Source organism: Pan troglodytes, chromosome 11 (genome assembly GCF_028858775.2).
Source record: "Pan troglodytes isolate AG18354 chromosome 11, NHGRI_mPanTro3-v2.0_pri, whole genome shotgun sequence".
Lineage (NCBI taxonomy): Eukaryota > Metazoa > Chordata > Mammalia > Primates > Hominidae > Pan > Pan troglodytes.
The window spans coordinates 109,929,327-109,949,375 of record NC_072409.2 but is presented as its reverse complement, the minus strand read 5'-3'; the positions used below and the strand labels follow the sequence as shown (position 1 = coordinate 109,949,375).

Sequence of the window (20,049 nt, the reverse complement as noted above, 5' to 3'; positions counted from 1 at the left end):
TTGCCATATTAAAATATATACTAAATTTTCAGGCTGCTGCTATCTTGATCTCAAACTTCTGATATAACAGGTGTTTTAACCTACGTAACAAAATGAAAACTGTTTTCCCCACTTCTTATGCCAAAGGTTTTAATTAAAACAACAACAGTAACAACAACAACAACAAAACACCTTCCTCTTCTAACATGACCTTCCTATGATTTCAAAGTCCCTTCCCTATCTAAATTTATAAAATCTATACTCTCAGCTAGTCTCTGACTAACTCTTGACAGGGTATTAGATTGACAGATCAGATTGTTTGCCTCTAGATCCATTCTCCATCCTTCACTGTAAGGTTTATCTGTATCAATAGGCAACCTCATTCTCAGTCTTCCCTTGGGTTCATCAATGGAGAGACCTGGGAGGTAATCAGAAAGATAAAATAAAGTGGGATGAAGCATTTATTTCCCTGGCTCTCTCCTCATGAGGTTGCCTTGGGCTTTGTCCTTCAACAGAAGTATCTTCTCAAAACAGTCTCTCCTCTATAACTGTTTCCTGGGTACCAGTTACTCTCTCTGCTTGCCCTGGTTACAGCCTTATTTCTTAAGATTCTGCTACATTGTAACCCCTTTGAAAATAAACCCTCTTTGAAATATCCTAATTTGAATGTGCCACATTTCCTGGCAGAGGAGAGACACTGATACCAACACTGACAGATATGACATCCAGAGAAGACATTAAGCAGGCAATTAGGTCTGAAACTTAAAGGAGAGACCTAGACTATCTATCTATCTATCTATCTATCTATCCATCCATCCAATCTATTTATCATCAATTAATCTATCCATCTATCTATCATCTATCTATCTATCTATCTATCTAATTTAATCTATCCATCTCTGTGTCCATCCTCAAGGGAGACATAAGAATGTTTACTATAGCATTCTATAATAATGAAACAACAGAAATACTTCAAAATGTCCATCTCTTCTGGAAAATGGATACACTGAAATACAGTCACATGATGTAATACTATTACATAGTTATTATATAAGGCTTGAAATAAACTAGAACAAAACAGTTCAACATGAATAAAGCTCAGATAAGTAAATAAATGGAAACAGAAAGTTGTTAAGGGATAAAAGACTATACTTTGGGTAAAGTGTACACTGCTCGGGTGATGGGTGCACCAGAATCTCAGAAATCACCACTAAAGAACTTATTCATGTAACCAAACACCACCTGTTCCCCAAAAACCTATTGAAATTGTATGTATGTATGTATGTGTGTGTATATATATATATTATTTTTAAGTTGCCAATTATATGAAGGTTAAAGACATGCAAAAGAATGTTATATATTATCTACAAATATATACCTATGTAATTAAAACATTAAAAATGCATGGAAATGACCACTTTTTGTGGTCATGATGAAGTAATTGAACCAAACTTACCCTCCTACTGTAAGCAGCTACAAACTGAACACAATATATAAAACATACATTTTCAGACACTGGACAAACAGTGCAGGACTGTGATCACCAAGAGAAGTGAAACAAATGAGATGATCCCTACAATTGCCCAGTGCTAGGACAGTTGGTTTGAATAGCTGTCCCCTCCAAAACTCGTGTTGAAATTTAATCCACAATGTGGCAGTATTGAGAGGTGGGGCCTTCAAGAGGTTATTGGGTCATGAGGGTTCTGCCCAAATGAGTGGATTGATGAGGTATCACGGGAATGGGGCTGATGGCTTTCTAAAAAGAAGTGAGACTTGAGCTAGCACACTCAGCCCCCTCACCATGTGATGCCCTGTGCAGTTTCGGGACTCTGCAGAGAGTCGCCACCAGCAAGATGACTACCAGATGTACTCCCTGACCTTGGACTTCACATCCTCTATAACTGTAAAAAATAAATTCCTTCTCTTCATAAATTACCCAGTTTCCAGTATCCTGTTATAAGCAACAGAAAATAAACTAAGACATCCAGCTTTCTGACTGAAGGCACTTTTTAGACTATGAGAACAGAAAGTCGGGATCAGGGAGTCCAGTGGAGTGGAGTTGAGGGGACAGAGATTGGCATCTGGCGGGGATGAAGCACCTGGAAGTTGTGAGAGAATTCCAAAAAGAAGGAAGTTACACAGAACAGAAATCTATATTGTGTTTTAAATTTTCAATTTTTAAAATTGTGGTATTGTTATTTTTATTGTTTTTTTCCCCAAACATGGGAAATATTTGGGAAATAAGCAGTTGGTTGAATCAGTGCATGTGGAACGCTGACACGGAGAGCCAACTGTCCTGGCTGTGACTTCCTAGAGTTAAACTCCACAAAGTTAAATGTGACCAGAATATTAATAAGGTAGCAATTCGGACAGCCACACAAACTGGGGAGGTGACTGAGTTCTGACCAGCTGAAGCAGAAAGTCTTCAGTCACCACTTAGGGGCATTTAGCAGAGGCCTGAGAGGCATTATGCTATTGCAGGGCTGAACTGGAGTGAAGGCTATCTCAGACACACCCTAAAACAGCTTAAAACCTGGACTTTTCAAACTGTTCTACAAGAAATTTAACTGCTTGCCAGAACAAAGCCTAATCCTCCTCAAAGGAAGTAAATAAAACTCCAGACTCAACAAAGCATTGTTCACAATGTCTAATTTCCAATAAAAATTACGGGACATGCCAAGAAGCAAAAGAATATAACTAGGAGAAAAACAACACAAAGACTTAGAAATTACAAAGATGATGAAGTTACAGATTAGAAATTAAAACATGAAGATAATGAGAGAAATGAAGATATATAAAAAACAGAACTAAATGTAACTTTTAGAGATAAAAAATATATTCAGTAAACAGTTCACTGGATTAGACACTGCAGAAGAAAATATGAGCAACCTTGAAAAGAGCACAGAGAAGACTGAAAGTCTATGGATCAAAGAAGCGAAATGAACCTCAAGCAAGATAAACACAAACACACACACATAAGCTCACACCAAATGTACATGACAAATTGATGAAAGCTAATTATAAAGAGAAAATCTTAAAGGCAGTTAGAGAAATAAGATAGACCACCCCTATAGGAACAAAGATAAGGAAGTCAGCAGGCTTCTTTTAAAAAACTATGCATAGTAAAACATGTCATACTTAAAGTGCTGATAGGAAAAAACCTGTCAATACAGAGTCATATATGTATATGCATTACACACACACACACACACACACACACACACACACACACACACACACCCCCTCTCCATCCTTCAAGATGTAAGGAAAAATAAAAACTTTTTCAGACAAAAAAAAAACTCAGAATTCATTGTTGGCAGACCTATATTACAAGAAATGCTAAAAGAGCTCTTTAGACAGTAGAAAAATGGTATCAGATGGTATCATGGATCAATATAAAGGCAGGCAGAATGTTGGGAAGGGTAAATGTGTGGATTAAATATAAAATACTTCTTTTCATTCTTTGATTTCTTCAAAACACAACTATTTAAAGCACATACAATAACAGTGTATTGGGGGTTTCAAACACATGTAGAAGGAAGGCATATGACAACAGCACAAAGAATGAAAAATGGTATACAGAGGCATACTGTCAAGTGGTACAGCATTATTTGAAACTGACCACGATAAATCAAAGCACATCCTGTAAATCCTACAGAAACTACTTGGAAAAAATAAAACAACGAGGCAGAGCATTATAATAGGCCAACACTGGAGATAAAATGGAATATTAAAGAATGTAAGCAATATTACCAGGGATAAAAAGTGACATAATAAGAAAGAAGTCAATACATCAGAAAACATAAAAGCCATAAATATCTATGCATCTAATTGCACAGTTTCAAATTACATGATGAAAAGCCTGACAAAACTCAGAGAAGACAAAAGGTTACTGTACTAAAGTTTGTATTTCTAGATATATTAGCAATAAATAATTGTAAATTAAATTTTAAAATGACTTACAATTGTATAAAAACCATGAAATATGTAGGGAAAAAGGTAACCAAATATGTAAAAAATGTGCACACTGAAAACTACAAAATACAGCTAAGAAAAAAAGAAAACAAAACAATTATCCAGAAACTGATAACTTCCATGTAATCTCAATCAACCTTCCCAGGATTTTTCTGCAGAAATTAACAATATGATTTCAAAATTACACAAAAAGTGAAGGTCCTAGTATAGACAAACGAATTTGAAAAAAAAAACCCATAAAGTTGGAAGACGTGCTATTTAATTTCAAGACTTACTGTAAAGTTAATCAATATAGTGCTAACATAAAGATACACCTACAGCTAAATGAAACAGAACACAGTTCAGAAAGACTCACAAATAATACGTTCAATTGCTTTTCAACAAAGATGCAAAGGTAATTCTGTGGTGAAAGAATAGTTTTTGTTCAACAAATGATACTGAAGGAACTGGCTATCCATATGGAAAAAAGTAAAGTTTTTCCTTACTTCATACCACACACAAAAATTAACTTCAAAAGAATAAACATAACCAGAAAAACCAAAACTTAAAAAATTCTAGAACAAAAATTTCCATAACCTTGGGTACGCTAAGATTCCTTAGGTAGGTCCACAAAAGCATTTAAAAAATGGATGATTTGAACTTCCAAGACAAAAAACTTCTCCAAAAACACTGAAAATGAAGGCCATGGACTGAGAAAACACTTGCGAACACATATATCTGACAAAGGGCTTATATCCAGAATACATAAAGAATTCTTGGCTGGGCACGGTGGCTCACACCTGTAATCCCAACACTGTGGGAGGCCGAGGTGGGCAGATCACCTGAGGTTGGGAGTTCAAGACCATCCTGACCAACATGGAGAAACCCCATCTCTACTGAAAATACAGAATTAGCCGGGTGTGGTGGTGCTTGCCTGTGATCCCAGCTACTCAGGAGGCTGAGACAGGAGAATCGCTTGAACCTGGGAGGCGGAGGTTGTGGTGAGCCAAGATTGTGCCACTGCACTCCAGCCTGGGCAACGACAGCAAAACTCCGTCTCAAAATAAATAAATAAATAAATAAATAAAGAATTCTTACAGTTCAATAATAAAATGCATGGGAATGAGAAACAAAAACGTTAAGATGGGGTATCTTCTGTAACAGAAGTACAAGGAAACTAGATGGCATTTATGGCTAATTCTTAAAAAAAAAAATTGTTGGGTTGTGGGCACATAGGCTTTTTAAAAATTATTATTATTATTTTAAGGTCCAGGATACAAGTGCAGGACGTGCAGGTTTGTTACACAGGTAAACATGTGCCATGGTGGTTTGCTGCACCTATCAACCCATCACCTAGGTATTAAGTTCAGCATGCATTAGCTATTTATCCTGATGCTCTCCCTCCCTCTACCCCCCTTACAGGCTCCAGTGTGTGTTGTTCCCCTCCCTGGGTCCATGTGTTCTCACTGTTCAGCTCCCACTTATGAGTGAGAACATGTGGTGTTTAGTTTTCTGTTCCTGTGTTAGTTTGCTGAGGATAATGGCTTCCAGCTTCATCCATGTCCCTGCAAATGACATGATCTAATTCCTTTTTATGGCTGCAGAGTATTCCATGGTCTGTATGTACCACATTTTCTTTATCCAGTCTATCATTGCTGAGCATTTGGGTTGATTCCATATCTTTGCTATTGTGAATAGTGCTGCAATGAACATAGGCATGCACGTACCTTTATAACAGAATGATTTATATTCCTTTGGGTTATATACCCAGTAATGGAATTGCTGGGTCAAATGGTTCTAGATCTTTCAGGAATCATCATACTGTCTTCTACAACGGCTGAACTAATTTACATTCCCACCAACAGTGTAAAAGCCTTCCTACTTCTCCACAGCACAGGCTTTAATTTTATTTATTCTTTGTTCTATGCTTAAAATATTTTATAATTTAAAATGTTAACACTAAAAGAGATAGCTTAATTCATATAACTCCATTAAATTATCATAGTTACTATGATATTTAACAGAGGGTTTTCCTCCCATGGCTTATTCTCCCATGTTTATTTGATGTCAGGGCACACATAGATTGATTCATATTCATAGTTTCCTGCTACGCATTCCTGCTTGGATATGTAAATGTTTTCATTATCATATTAAACAATTTATTCAAAATGAATTCACTGCTTTTTCCCCTACCTGGACTCACATTTTCAAGCTCTTCTATTTTCTTTGCTAGTTTTACCATTTTACAAATCAAAAAATGGTATACTGCTTAGGAGCACAAGCTCTAGAGCCAGGCTGATTGGGTTCCAATCTTGAGTTCACTACTCAAAAACTGTATGACCTTGGGCAAGTTACTTCATCACTCTGTGCCTCAGGATAAATGCTGAATACAAGGAAGGTGCTTAGAGCTAAACCTGGCAAATACTCACGCTCAATAAACATGAGCCATTCTTTTTTTTTATCTTATTGTTTATATCACTACTATTATTACAACTACTTTTTGACTTATCCTTGTCTCTTCCTTTGTTCTCCCTATATCAAGGAAGATACTAAGTCCTATTAATTGGTCTCAGGACAATCTGATTTCTTCCAATTTCTCGTGACCAGTATTGGAGGTGGTGACCAGTAGTGGAGATGTAGACTACTACAGCCTTCTTCGTACAAGCCTTCCTTTTCTTCAATTCTCCCCATTCCAATCTACTGTACGCTACTGTCAAGTTAATCTTTACCCCTTTCCATAAGCCCTCCTTTCCTATAGTAGGAGTAGTTCTGTGAAGCTCTGCACAAGGAAAAAAAAAATACTTTACAGCAGGTTTCCAAGTTAATTACTGCTGGAAAAAGTATGATGGTAGAAAGTCTCAAGGCTGAGTTTCAATCCTACAAATTTCAAAGCAAGTTACATTTATTATTACAAGAAGAGCAACAAAATATTATGAATTGCCTCTGACCAGCATTAACAAGTCCTTATAACATTAGTAATCACTCCTAACATAGTTCGCAATTTGATTTAGTACTATAAAAATAACTAGTCTTTTGGTTTGTTTGTTTGTCAGTATAGAAACATCAGTGTCACTTACCTCTCTGGGCCCTGGTTGTCTTTTTATAAATTGAAAAGTTATATAAATGCCATCACTCTTATGCTCCCAGACCCTAGAAGCTACCACTAATTGAGCACACTTTTTCCTGATCAGCCCAGAGTAAGCACAGTTATCCAGGATATTAATTCCAATGGAGGAACAGGCAGAGGTGAATTTATGTCATGCTTGAACTACATAATCTCTGGAGATTCTCCTGATTTTAAAGGTCTGTGATTCTGTTCTAAAACTACAAACCTATAGAAAATTCCTCTAATTTAAAACTTATAATTCACTTGAGAATGAATACTACTAGAAATCTAGAAAGCACTCTGAAATATTCTGTAGAAGTTATTTTTGTATAGCTTCAAGATAAGTGGTTTTAAATTTTAAAATTATATTTTAAACAAATTTTATTGCGATATTTCATTATGAATTCATACTTTTGTAACAATGCATTTTGGAACACTACTAAAATGGGCCCAGAAATCTGATATGGGCACATAAAAATTATGCAGCTGAAATTATGAAATTTTTTTTTAACATTTACCTTTTTTCTTCTTTTGCTCTCAGCTGTTCTTCCTGTCTCAAAACTTGAACCATTATAGATTCAAAAACTCCACTTGTCAAGCCTGCCAAACTTCGCGGTGTTGACCGACGCCTTGTTGAGGTACATGCAGTTCCCTTCTCATCCTCCAATCCATAATAGCCTCTAGATGTAACTGCTATCGTTGTCTTTTCTCTCAAGTGCCTTGGAGAAGAATAAGTCAATTCACAAGGTCAAATCTTCTGGATAAGCAATAAACCCCCTTAGCCAGCAACTTAAGAATCCCTTTTGCTAAATACATAAAAGTATTTAAACCTTACTTACTTAGCTTTGTTCTAACTTTTTATCCTCCCTACACAATTTCTCATACTCCTTATGTCATAAAATCAGAGTGACAGTCTCTTCCCTACATTAAAAAAAAAAATCTGAGACTGAAGCATTTAAAATATTGACTAAAGCACTATCTCTTTAATAGAAAACAAAGTTTATTGTTTGCAATATATTTCATACTATCTATTATTGGTATGAGAAAATTTACAATAATACAGAAACATTTGGAAAAAGAAAATGTAAAATGATACATAAACATTTTGAAAAAATTATAAACAGCCCGGGTGCAGTGGCTCATGCCTGCAATCTCAGCAATTTGGGAGGCCGAGGCAGGCGAATCATCTGAGGTCAGGAGTTTGAGACCAGCCTGACCAACACGGAGAAGCCCTGCCTCTACTAAAAATACAAAATTAGCCGGGCGTGGTGGCGCATGCCTGTAATTCCAGCTACTCGGCAGGCTGAGGCAGAAGAATCACTTGAACCAGGAGGAGGCAGAGGTTGTGGTGAGCCGAGATCACATCATTGCACTCCAGCCTGGGCAACAAGAGAGAAACTCTGTCTCATTAAAAAAAAAAAAAAAAAAAAAAAAAATACAAAAATTAGTCAGGCATGGTGGTGAGCGCCTGTAGATCCAATTATTAATATATTAATACTTGGGAGGCTAAGGTGGGAGGACCGATGCTTGGGAGGTTGAGGCTGCAATGAGCTGAGATCGTACCACTCCACTCCAGCCTGAGTGACAGAGTTCCTACCTCAAAAAAAAAAAAAGAAAATTTATATAAATTAAAAGTTGACCCTATAGTTATATTTCCCTGCTTTCCTACAGGCTTTAACATAAAATAGGCTAAAGGTTCATTAAAATGTAAATTTTTTTTTTTTTTTTGAGACAGAGACTCTGTCACCCAGGCTGGGGTGCAGTGGTATGATCCTGCAGCTTCAACCTCCCTGGGCTCAGGTGATCCTCCCACCTCAGCCTCCTCAGTAGCTGGGACCACAGGCATGTGCCACCACGCCTGGCTAACTTTTGTAATTTTGTAGAGACAGGGTTTCACCATGTTCCCCAGGCTGGTCTTGAATGCCTGGGCTCAAGCGATCAGCCCACCTTGGCCTCCCAAAGTGCTGGGATTACAGGCATGAGCCACTCCACCCAGCCAAACATAAATCTTTATGACATAAAATATAATAATTGAAGTCCTGTCCTCCTCGGACTATGTCCAGAGTGATTTATTACACTAAATTAGAATAACTTTGTAACAACCTTACCCTCAGTGCCATCTAGGTCCCATGAACAGTATGAGTGTAGGATTCTACCAAACTGTAGCACCATTATGTGTTTTCTCTGTTATACGGTGATAACACTATAACTAATTCAGCTTTAATAAGGGCATGAATGTTAAATTGGTTTTCCAAAAATACTGAAGAATTTGGGCTAATCTAGCATACCAATTTAGGCTGTGATCCTTCAGTATACAATGGCATACATCTGTATGATAGCTAATTGGGCCGGAAGTAAGGAATTGTGGACCCAGGGAAGATAGCTAACTGGCAACAACAGATACTGAATGGGTGTACTTGAATTTATTTTAGTATAATATTTTTAGTAGGTGAATTAATTAGCTATATAATTTTAACTACTTCTTCAATACTGATGAAAGAGAACATTAATGGACAATATTGCATTGAAAAATAATGACATCTCAGAGGTCACAGCAGGTATGTAGAGCATTGAGGATAAAAATTCAGTAAGTACACAGAACACTGGGGATAAGGAAAATTGAGAAAAATGGCAAGTTACATGGCTAAATTGTTACATAAGGTCAGAAACTGTATTTTACTCTTTAATTTCAGTTTTATAAGTAGATAAGATAAAGGTATAAACTTTCGAAATCAGTATTTTCTCAGAACAAAGACCAAAGACAAAGTAATATCCTTTATTACTCATCAGAAATTAAAATTTATGAGCTTTGATATTTATTACTCATAATTAAAAGAAAATCCAACCAACCATGGTGCTGTTTCTCTCTCACCAACATATAAAGATAAAAAAGACTGATATTACTCAGTGTTGTAAAGGATGTAAGGAAGGAAAAATTCTTAAACAACATTAGTAGGAGTGTAAACTGGCAGTCTTTCTAGCAGTCAATTTAGAAATAATCATTAAAGTTTAACATGAACATATCCTTTGACCCACCATGCTTCTCGGAATTTATCCAACAGATGTAATTCAACAACTACAACCAAGAACACTCAGAATATTGCCTGTTATTTTTTAAAACACTGGAAACATAAATGTTTTTCAATATGAGACAGATTAAATAATGTACTGAACACTACAACATGGAACAGCATCCATCCATTAAAACAAATCAAGTATATGTATATGTATTCACTGTTAAAGATGTCCATATTACACTGCTAAATGTAAAAAAGAAGTTTCTGAACAAAATATATTTTTTAACCCAAAAATAATTATATATGTGCATGTGTGTTTTTTTGTGTGTGTGTATATATATATATCATGCATGTACAGACACACTACTAGATGCCATATGTGTATTAGTTTTCATATGATATGTACGCATACATCTAGTAGTATATCTGTACATGCATCTAGTAGTGTGTCTGTACACGCATGAGTTCAAACTCTCATCTAGACTACTGCAGTTGCTTTGTGACAGGCCTCCTGGCTTCTGCTCTGATATTCCTAGAGTCTGTTCATATAGCAACCCAGGTAATCCTTTTAAAAAGCAAACCAGGGCCACGTGCAGTCACTCACGCCTGTAATCCCAGCACACTGGGAGGCCAAGGCGGGTGGATCACCTGAGGTCAGGAGTTCCAGACCAGCTTGGCCAATATGGTAAAACCCCATCTCTACTAAAAATACAAAAATTAGCTGGTCCTGATGGCACGTGCACCTGTAGTCCAAGCTACTCGGGAGGCTGAGGCAGGAGAATCATTTGAACCTAGGAGGCGGAGGTTGCAGTGAGCCAAGATCGTGCCATTGCATTCCAGCCTGGGCGACAGAGAAAGACTCTGTCTCAAAAAAAAAAAAAAAAAAAAAAAAAAGGCAAATCAGATGCCATTACCTTGCTTTGTCTCCTCCAAAGTCTTTCAGTTAGAATAACCTAAAGTTCTTACGATCTCCAAGACCTAGCATGATATGGCCTTCGCCTACCTCTCCAGGCCTAATTTTCTGCCATTCTGACCTTAGCTCTTTGTATTCCAGCTACAAAACTCTCCATTTTATTCTCAGTCATACCAACACAACTGTTTCCATGCATCTTTGCACTTGATCACTCTCCTTTAAGACACTCTTCCTCCAGATACTCATATGGCTACACTCTATCACTTCATTCAAGTCTCTGTTCAAATGCCACAACATCTGAAAGACCTTCCCTAACTTATTTAATAAACGATACCCTATCACTCTCTATTCTTACACTAGTTTCTTTTTCATGTCACTTATCACTACATTGCATTATATAATTACTATTTTTTTGGTAATTATCTAATAAAATGAAAGCTCCAGGAGGATAGGAACTTTGTTTTGTTAATGACTGTCATCATGCCCTCAAATTGTGCCCTATATATCTATATGCGCATAGAAAGTATTTGGAAGAACACAAGCCAAGTTATTTATTTTCCATTTTAAATTCACACACATAATTAAGGTTTAAAAATTCCAGTCATCTATATTGTCCATAGTAAAAGAATCCTGATTAAACATGTTACTATCTACTTGAGTTCCATTAATCAGTGAATAAAATAAGATAAAAAAATAAATTTACCTTTCAAATAGGATTGTCAAATAATCAATGGCCAAATACATACACTAAAATAGCTCTCCCATTGCAAAAAACACACTAAAATAGCTCTCCCATTGCAAAAATTCAAGCTTTTTTTCTGTCTATTAGGGAAATCATTTCATGAAATCTGACAGTAGTTTGAAAATAATAATATGCTGCCATCCATAAGCAAACACTAACCAATAATTATGGTTACTTATTGAGTTTTACATTAACTTTCTTTCTCCCCCCCTTTTTTTTTAACACAAAGCATGTAAAGTCTTTTCTGTGTTAATACATTCCAAATTTCAGAATTCAGAGGCTTGATTCTGTTTAAAATTATTACAATAAGTCTTAACAAGAAAGTGAATTGATATTAAGCTTTACTTATAGTTAACATACAAACTGACACCTACTCCCCTACTAAAAATAGATGTTTGAACACTTTTGCATTATGTGATTTTCTTATGCTATCAAAAACAATGTACATGTGTCACCTATAAAAATTCTATCAGCACACTTAAAACTCACAGTTATCTAATCTGTTTAAAAATATTCTAAATGAAGCCGGGCGCAGTGGCTCATGCCTGTAATCCCAGCACTTTGGGAGGCCAAGGCGGGTGGATCAAATGAGGTCAGGAGTTTGAGACCAGCCTGGCCAACATGGTGAAACCCCATCTCTACTAATAATAAAAAATTAGCTGGGCATGGTGGCATGCGTCTGTAGTCCCAGCTACTCAGGAGGCTGAGGCAGGAGACTCACTGGAACCTGGGAGACGGAGGCTGCAGTGAGCCGAGATCTCACCACTGCACTCCAGCCTGGGTGACAGAGTGAGACTCCATTAAAAAAAAAAAAAAAAAAAAAACTAAATGAAGAGTTTCAATCACTTAGTTCACCTATCCATTTAAAAATATTAAAATGCAACTTTAGCCCTAAGGGTCCTGGAAAGAAATAGATAATATGTAAAAAGATGTGATGTTTATTTAATGAAGGGACTGTTTACAAATGTGCAGGCAAGGTTGAGAGAAAATAGGAAGGGATAGTGAAGCACTCCAGTGCTAGCCACAGCAGAGAACTATTTTACCACTCTAAGCCCAATATGGGGAGGAGAGTGAATAGTTACTGGAACCCAGAGAGCGGTGACTGTAGGAGAAGGCCATAACGATGGAGCACAGTTACTGACAACTTGCAACCCAGAAAAAAGGAAGCTGTAGGAATAAATATGTCTGTCCTCTCTGTCCTCCTGTCAGTCCCTCCTATTGGCTGAACCCAATCAGAAGTCAGAGGTCAAGGCATACCAGTTTGATCCTTATAAATCAGCCTTCTGGGGCACAGAGCACAGTACACAAGGGTAGAAAATGCATTTACAGGGGCAAATGGAGATTAACAGCACAGCACACCTTAGAAATACTTTTCAAGAACAACTAATTCAATTAGGAAAGACAGAAAATTTTACTGGGGAATTTTGACACAAAAATTTGCATATTTGATAGATAAGCATCATTCATCTAAGCTTCTGTCTACATTTATGTATCTTTACAAGCTCTGTGCTACAACAGCCATTAAAACCAAGTATCAAAATAAACCTAACTTAAAACAAGCCTTTCAAATAGCTCTACAGCCAAGTATGAAACCAAGATTCTCAAAACTAATGAAGTATCACAATGCCCTCACCAAAAACTTTTTATACCATCAATAATGTTAAAAAAATTTTTAAATATGCTTATTTACTCTCTCATTTTAAGTATCTAGCTTATGTTTTATAATATATAAAACATAATAGTAAAGTATCCATATTATTTATAAATAAATATGCATAATCGAAGGTATATATTCAAAATGTTTGCTGCTTGAGAAGGCAGATCATCAAAGTCTGGAGACCACTGCTCTTATCTGCAGCTATAAGCTACCTCACACCCAAAAAGGTTTTCAGGAAAATAAGAAGTCTTCATACCCACAAAAAAGCACTTATCAAAGACCATTAAACTTACTTTCTACTTGATTTTTACCTTCTATTTTCCCAGTCATTACCTTATTCCCCCTGAATTTCTTTTTTGTCTTCCTTCAGACCTCCAGTCCCTTGTCTGACTCTCATTTGCTGTAACATAATTCAACTTCTTTTAGCTATTCACATAGATAACCAGTTGAGACCCATAATACATGACTAACCTCTTCTCTTATCTCCCTGGACCAATTATATTTCTGTCTCAGGCATGTAGCCTCTCTCTTACATCTCAGCCAAAGGCCCCTTCACTCCTATACTTCTCCTACTGAGCAGGGTAGAAAAAATAATCCCCTTATAACCTGTTGTCTAACTATAACCTCAGCTGGGCTCAACTGTACCTAATATAACTTCTTTGAAGGTGGTCAACTCCCTCTTTCATTCTCCATAACAGCAACTTCAAATGCTATCATTATTCTTTTTTTTTTTTTTTTTTTTTTTGAGACGGAGTTTCGCTCTTGTTGCCCAGGCTGGAGTGCAATGGCACCATCTCGGCTCACTGCAACCTCCGCCTCCCTGGTTCAAGCAATTCTCCTGCCTCAGCCTCCTGAGTAGCTGGGATTACAGGCATACGCCACCACGCCCGGCTAATTTTCAGCATTTTCAATAGAGACGGGCTTTCTCCATGTTGGTCAGGCTGGTCTCGAACTCCCGACCTCAGTTGATCCACCCGCCTTGGCCTCCCAAATTGCTGGGATTAGAGGCGTGAGCCACCACGCCGGCCCAAATGCTACCACTATTCAAAAGCTTCATTCCATCACCTCGCAGGTGACTGCCCATAACTTATTTCAGAGAAAACGGCAGTTTTTAAGTAAGAGCTCCATTAACTTCCTGCTTCTCAAAAACCAAAATTATCTAAATCCAGGCCCATCCTTACTTTATGTTTCAGTGAAAAATGTGCCTCCAATCCTCTAATGAAAAATGAATCACTACACAGGTCTTCAGAATTTGTATTTCATTAATTATCTTCTGAGCCTTCAAACTCTCTTTCTCTATCTGTTAGCTGCTTTACCATATAAACAAGTCCAAGTTTCCCTGAGGAACATCTAAACTGCTGATCCAATTCATCTTTCATTCACATCTCAATCTATAATGTGGCATCTGCTTGGAGCTACTCCACTGAAATCCCTCTTCCCAAAGATCTCCCAGTTAGGAAATGCAAAGGATATTTTTCAGTTCTTATTTTAGTCAACCTTTCTATACCCTATCTGGTCACCCTTTGTTAAGAACTTGAATTGGACTTTGCAGAAAGAACACTTTTAGATAGATAGGAAAGAGTGGAGAGAGAATACTAAATAAAGACGAAAATATTCATTCATATTATTCAAATATATTCATCAAAATATTTACTGAGCAACAGGGATTTAGCAAAGAACACACTAACAATTTGTACATAAGGAATTAAAAGTATAAACATCAAAGATGACTGATACATTCAGGCTGAAACAATGATGACACCACTGACAAAAATGTGAAAAGTCAAAAAGAAAAACAGGAAAACTGGGAAGGAGATTTGGGTTAGAAATATACTCAGTTTTTAACATTTTGAGATAACAATTACACAACCAACTGGAAAAGTTCTATGGACAAAAATATGAAACTAAAACTAAAGGCGGGGGGTTCAAGATACCAATTTAGGAGCCCTTAGTGGTAAGTAAAGCCATTAAACAACAAAAATAAATAAATACATATATAAAAATAAATGTATTTATTCCTCTCCAGAGGAGAAGAATACAAACAAAACCTTCCAAAGCCATTATTCATTTCTGCAACAGCAACAGGTAAATGACATAACGCCCCAAAGAACAACTGAAGACCATGTAACTTGGTTTTGTTGTTGTTGTTGTTGTTGTTGTTTTTGAGACAACGTCTTACTCTTTCACCCAGGCTGGAGCGCAATGGCACAATCTCAGCTCACTGCAACCTTTGCCTCCTGGGTTCAAGCAATTCTTGTGCCTCAGTCTCCCAAGCAGCTAAGATTACAGGCATATGCCACTATGCCTGGCTAATTTTTGTATGTTTAGTAGAGTTGGGATTTCACAGGGTCTCTCACCACATTGGCCAGGCTGGTCTCAAACTCCCGACCTCAGGTGATCTGCCCACCTCGGCCTCCCAAAGTGCTGGGATTATAGGCATGAGCTACCATGCCCGAGCCATGTAACTAATTTTAAAAAAATCGTTTTGCTTAGAATATATTTATTCTGTTTTTCTGAATTTAGGAAAGGCACAAAGGCAAATGCAAAGTTTTTATTTACAGACAAATAGTATTTGAAAAGTGCCTTATCAACCTTGACAAGCGTGATAAGCATTTTTAGTAAGTTAAGGCTGCTCTGCTGAACATACTACTACTGCTACAGCTATTCCTACTTCTCAGGAGTTCTCAATGCAGGCAGAACAGAAGCTCTCTAGGTCACTAACTCTCATACTGTCTCAATATGCTAATGTTCCCTAGAAGATGCTAAAAATGTAATGAGTCTGCAAAGTACGCAGGTAAATACCTTGGCTTCCTGTCCCTGGCCAACTCTTCTATTTATCTCCTAAGCATTGATGAGGCTTTAAAGTAGCTGATTGTAAATTTAGGACACTTTCAGATTCAGACAATGGCACAAGGAAGAAAGGCAGGAAAGCTAGAGCAAGTCTTAGCACCTGCCTACCTGAAATAACAGGTCTTAACAAAGAGATACAGGGACTTGGCAAGAGCTAAGGACATAATTAAAATGAAGAATGTAGCAAGTGGCTATTACAGTGTCCACAGAAAATAAGTAATGCTATCAACTTTTCATCTTTCCCTTCATGAATGAGAAGAATACCACTCTTATTCCCCATAAACTAGTGATTTTTATTGTTTTCTTGCATATTTCTTATGCGAAGTGAACAAAACATGGGTGATGCAAATGTTGCTTCTGCTATACTTATTTAAAAGCCACATATCTAATGGGAAAATAAATACATGAAAACATGGGTTTTTTTTTTGACAGAGGACTCACTCTACCAAATATATTAAAATAAATTCTAAAGTTACAGTAATAAAGTTTAATATCAGAAGATGAATAGTTAGATCAACAGCACACCAGAGAAAGTTAGATCCAAATACACCAGAGACATATGATAAAGAAAAATAGATCCAAATACACCAATAATATATCATAAACATGGTAATTCAAAATAATGGAGAAAGTTGATGTTGCGACAACTGGCTGGGTATTTGAGAAAAAAATTAAGCTGGATTTCAACCTCACTTCTTCACCAAAACAAATTTCAGGCAGATCCATCCATCCATTCATTCATTCCTTCATTCAATATTAACTAAGCACTTATAGGTAGTGGGGTAGGTTTGGCAACAACACAGACAACATTCCTGTCTGCTCTGAGCTTACATGGATAGCAAAGAAGATACACAAAAAGCAAGCACACACAATACATAATAAATAAGTTCAAACTATAAGTTACATACTGTACGTTTTGTAAAGGACAGTCAAGAACACTTACTTAAGTGGTAACAATAGAAAGAAATAGGCAAGATTTAAAATATACTTTAGAAGTAGGAAGAATCAATGAAAAATGCTATTTTTTTGGCTAGAGCAATTTGGTGGATGGTCAAATCTCTAAGACTAAACTTAGTAAAAATAAACAAAAAAAACAAAAGTTCTGTTTTGAACATGTTAAAGTTTGAGATGGCTACTGGACACTCAATTGGATAAAAGAAACTATTAACAGTAGGATTGGCCTCTTAACAGTAGGAGACCTGGCGACTGGTGAAAGAGGGAGATTTTCTCTTGTACTGTTCTATTATTGCCCCAGCTGTACACATTTTAAATTAATAAACTATTACGAATATAAACACTAATCACTGGATTGCTAAAAAGTCTACATACATTAGTTACAATTCAACTATTTTCTTTAGATTTCCATAATACGTATACACATAATATTTTAATAATATATATTGCAAATACTGTCAATCCTACCACCACAGGTATCTAAATGCTCCCTACTCCTTGAAATCTTTTATGATCCTTTTCTCTCCAGTCTGTCTCTCAGGAAAAAAGACTCCTTTCTCTCAATCCTTACAGCTTTTGTTCATAAGCAACCAAGCATGATGATTAAGTGCCATATAGCAAACTCAAACTTTGCATTTAATTTTTTTGGGTGTAAGTAAATAATACATGTGTATATATGAGATAAAAAAGGGTTTAAATTGTTAATAAAAAATTAAGAGATTTCAGTTATCCTATAATTTATATACTCTTCTCATGAAACTTTTAAAATAAGTCTTGGATATGATTAAGAGCCTTTGACTTAAATATTACTATCAATCAAATTTCCTAGCCTGGAATTAATAAGTAGTAGAAATCACTAGCGTACTAGAATTGTACCAAGGATTTAGATTAACTTAAGAATATAAATGGTTCTCATACTTGTCAGTAGTCTGTGGAATACCTTGAAATACTATCATATTTAATAGTTTTTAAATACCTTCTACTAGCAACGTTGTATTTTTTAAGGATTATGTTCTTATAAGTATTAAACTGTTACAAATATAAATTTGTGTCTATAAAAACTAAGCTGTCAAATTAAGCATATTGATATTGTCAATATGTTTATAATTTATTAATTATATTTGCCATAATTCTTTTTTTGGTTATTGGCAAAGTTGCTAAAAACAACTTGGTAGTAGACTAACTTAAATTGATAAAATTATGTATTTAACATATTTTTTTCCCTGAGAACAGAGAGAAGATTGAAATTATTCAAAGAAACAAAACAACTAAGTCTGACAAATTATTTGGAGATGTAAATCTAGCATATTATCTCAATTTGGCAAAATTTCTCTTATATCTAGCATTGCTCTAGGATTTCTGCTATATATAAAACTAATTTTTCCTGATACATTTATATATACATAATCACCAGACCTAAAAGAAACATAGTCAAATGCAATTCTTTTAACTTGGAAGTCAAGAATAAGCAAAGCTGAAAATTAAAGGATGGGAAAAGATCAAATTGAGTCTAGTTTTCTCCTTCTCTAATTCATTTCATCTATGCATCCCTTGTAATTCCCTAGCTTAAAATCCTTCATACAACTCCCTAATATTAGCACAGCATATTAGGCCCTCTGTGATCTGGCTACATAATCTGGCCCTCACCGTCACACCTGTCACTACTTTTCTATATATAATTACACTCTAGCCAAACTAAACTACTGGCCATTCCCTAGCTACACACAGTAGCTCTTTTTGCCTTTGCACTTTTAGATATGGTGTTCTTATTGCCTGAATAACCTCTACACCAATTTAGTTTATCCACTTGTGTCTTTCTATATCCATCTTCGAATCTCCCTATAGTGCCTATCAAATAATAAGCATTGTAAATATATGCTAAAAATAAGGAACTGAACTTGTCTTACCACATTAACCACATACTACCTTCTTGCATGCTTTTGAACACTGTGTCCATCCCTTAAGGGAGGGTATGCTGTCTGTGTTCAATTTTTAACTTATATGGTTTATTCAGAATTGTAAATATTAACTTCCTTTCAATAAAATACATTTTTAATATAAAAGTAATATGCTTATTGTAGAAAATCTAGGACATATAGAAAAGTTAAAAGAAGAAAATGAAAACTACCTAGGATCTTTCTAGTTAACAATAACAACTACTATCTTCTTGGTTTTCCTGAATCTTTTTTCAAAGTGTACATACTTAATATTCTGACTGTAATGCATGCTTATTTCTGGAACATTCATAGGTCTCAGGTGGAAGACGATATAACAAAGGGTTTGGTGACAGATACTACCACTGGGGCTTATTAGCCTTTCCCAATTAAAAAAAAAAACTTCTGGTAACTTAACATGAATTTTAAGATTCATATTATTATACAAGTTCCTGGAAAATGAAAATGGCTATTATTTGTTCTGGGCAACTCTCATCTTACAGAGATAGCCTAAAGATTATCTGAAAGCTAAAATAAAACTATGAAAGGGATGACATTTTCTCTCCAAGATATGATTTTTCTTCCCTGCTCTAGTGTTCTTCTGGGAAATAAAAATAAATACAAGGGCACAAATACAAGGAGAAACAAACTATAAGGCAAAATACATTAGAATCTGTTAGGACATTTTTATTGTCTTAATTCTAAATCATTCTCAAATTAATATTTTCAAATGGAAGAACAATCTTTTTAAATAATAGTCTGTAAGTTCAGCATATTTCAAATAATACCTTTTTACTTATTCCAGAATAAATTCTTTTCAGCTTCATTAACTACCTTTTCTAAATTAAGCATTTCAGCTTTTAATATACATTATACATATTTTAATCATAACCCTAATCTTTTTTCTTTTCAGTTTGAAGACATTCAATCCTCACACAAAGTT

At 35.8% G+C, this 20,049-nt stretch overlaps 1 protein-coding gene across 2 annotated transcripts in view; it reads right to left on the bottom strand.

Moving 5' to 3' along the window:
• The window catches only part of BRD10 (bromodomain containing 10), an 86,282-nt gene that overhangs the window by 58,541 nt on the left and 7,692 nt on the right, over positions 1-20,049 (bottom strand). For both annotated transcript variants that reach the window (XM_063788722.1, XM_016960560.4), the window contains one exon: positions 7,558-7,758. In XM_063788722.1, the coding sequence (XP_063644792.1) occupies positions 7,558-7,758 (201 nt within the window). The remainder of the gene's footprint in view (positions 1-7,557; positions 7,759-20,049) is intronic.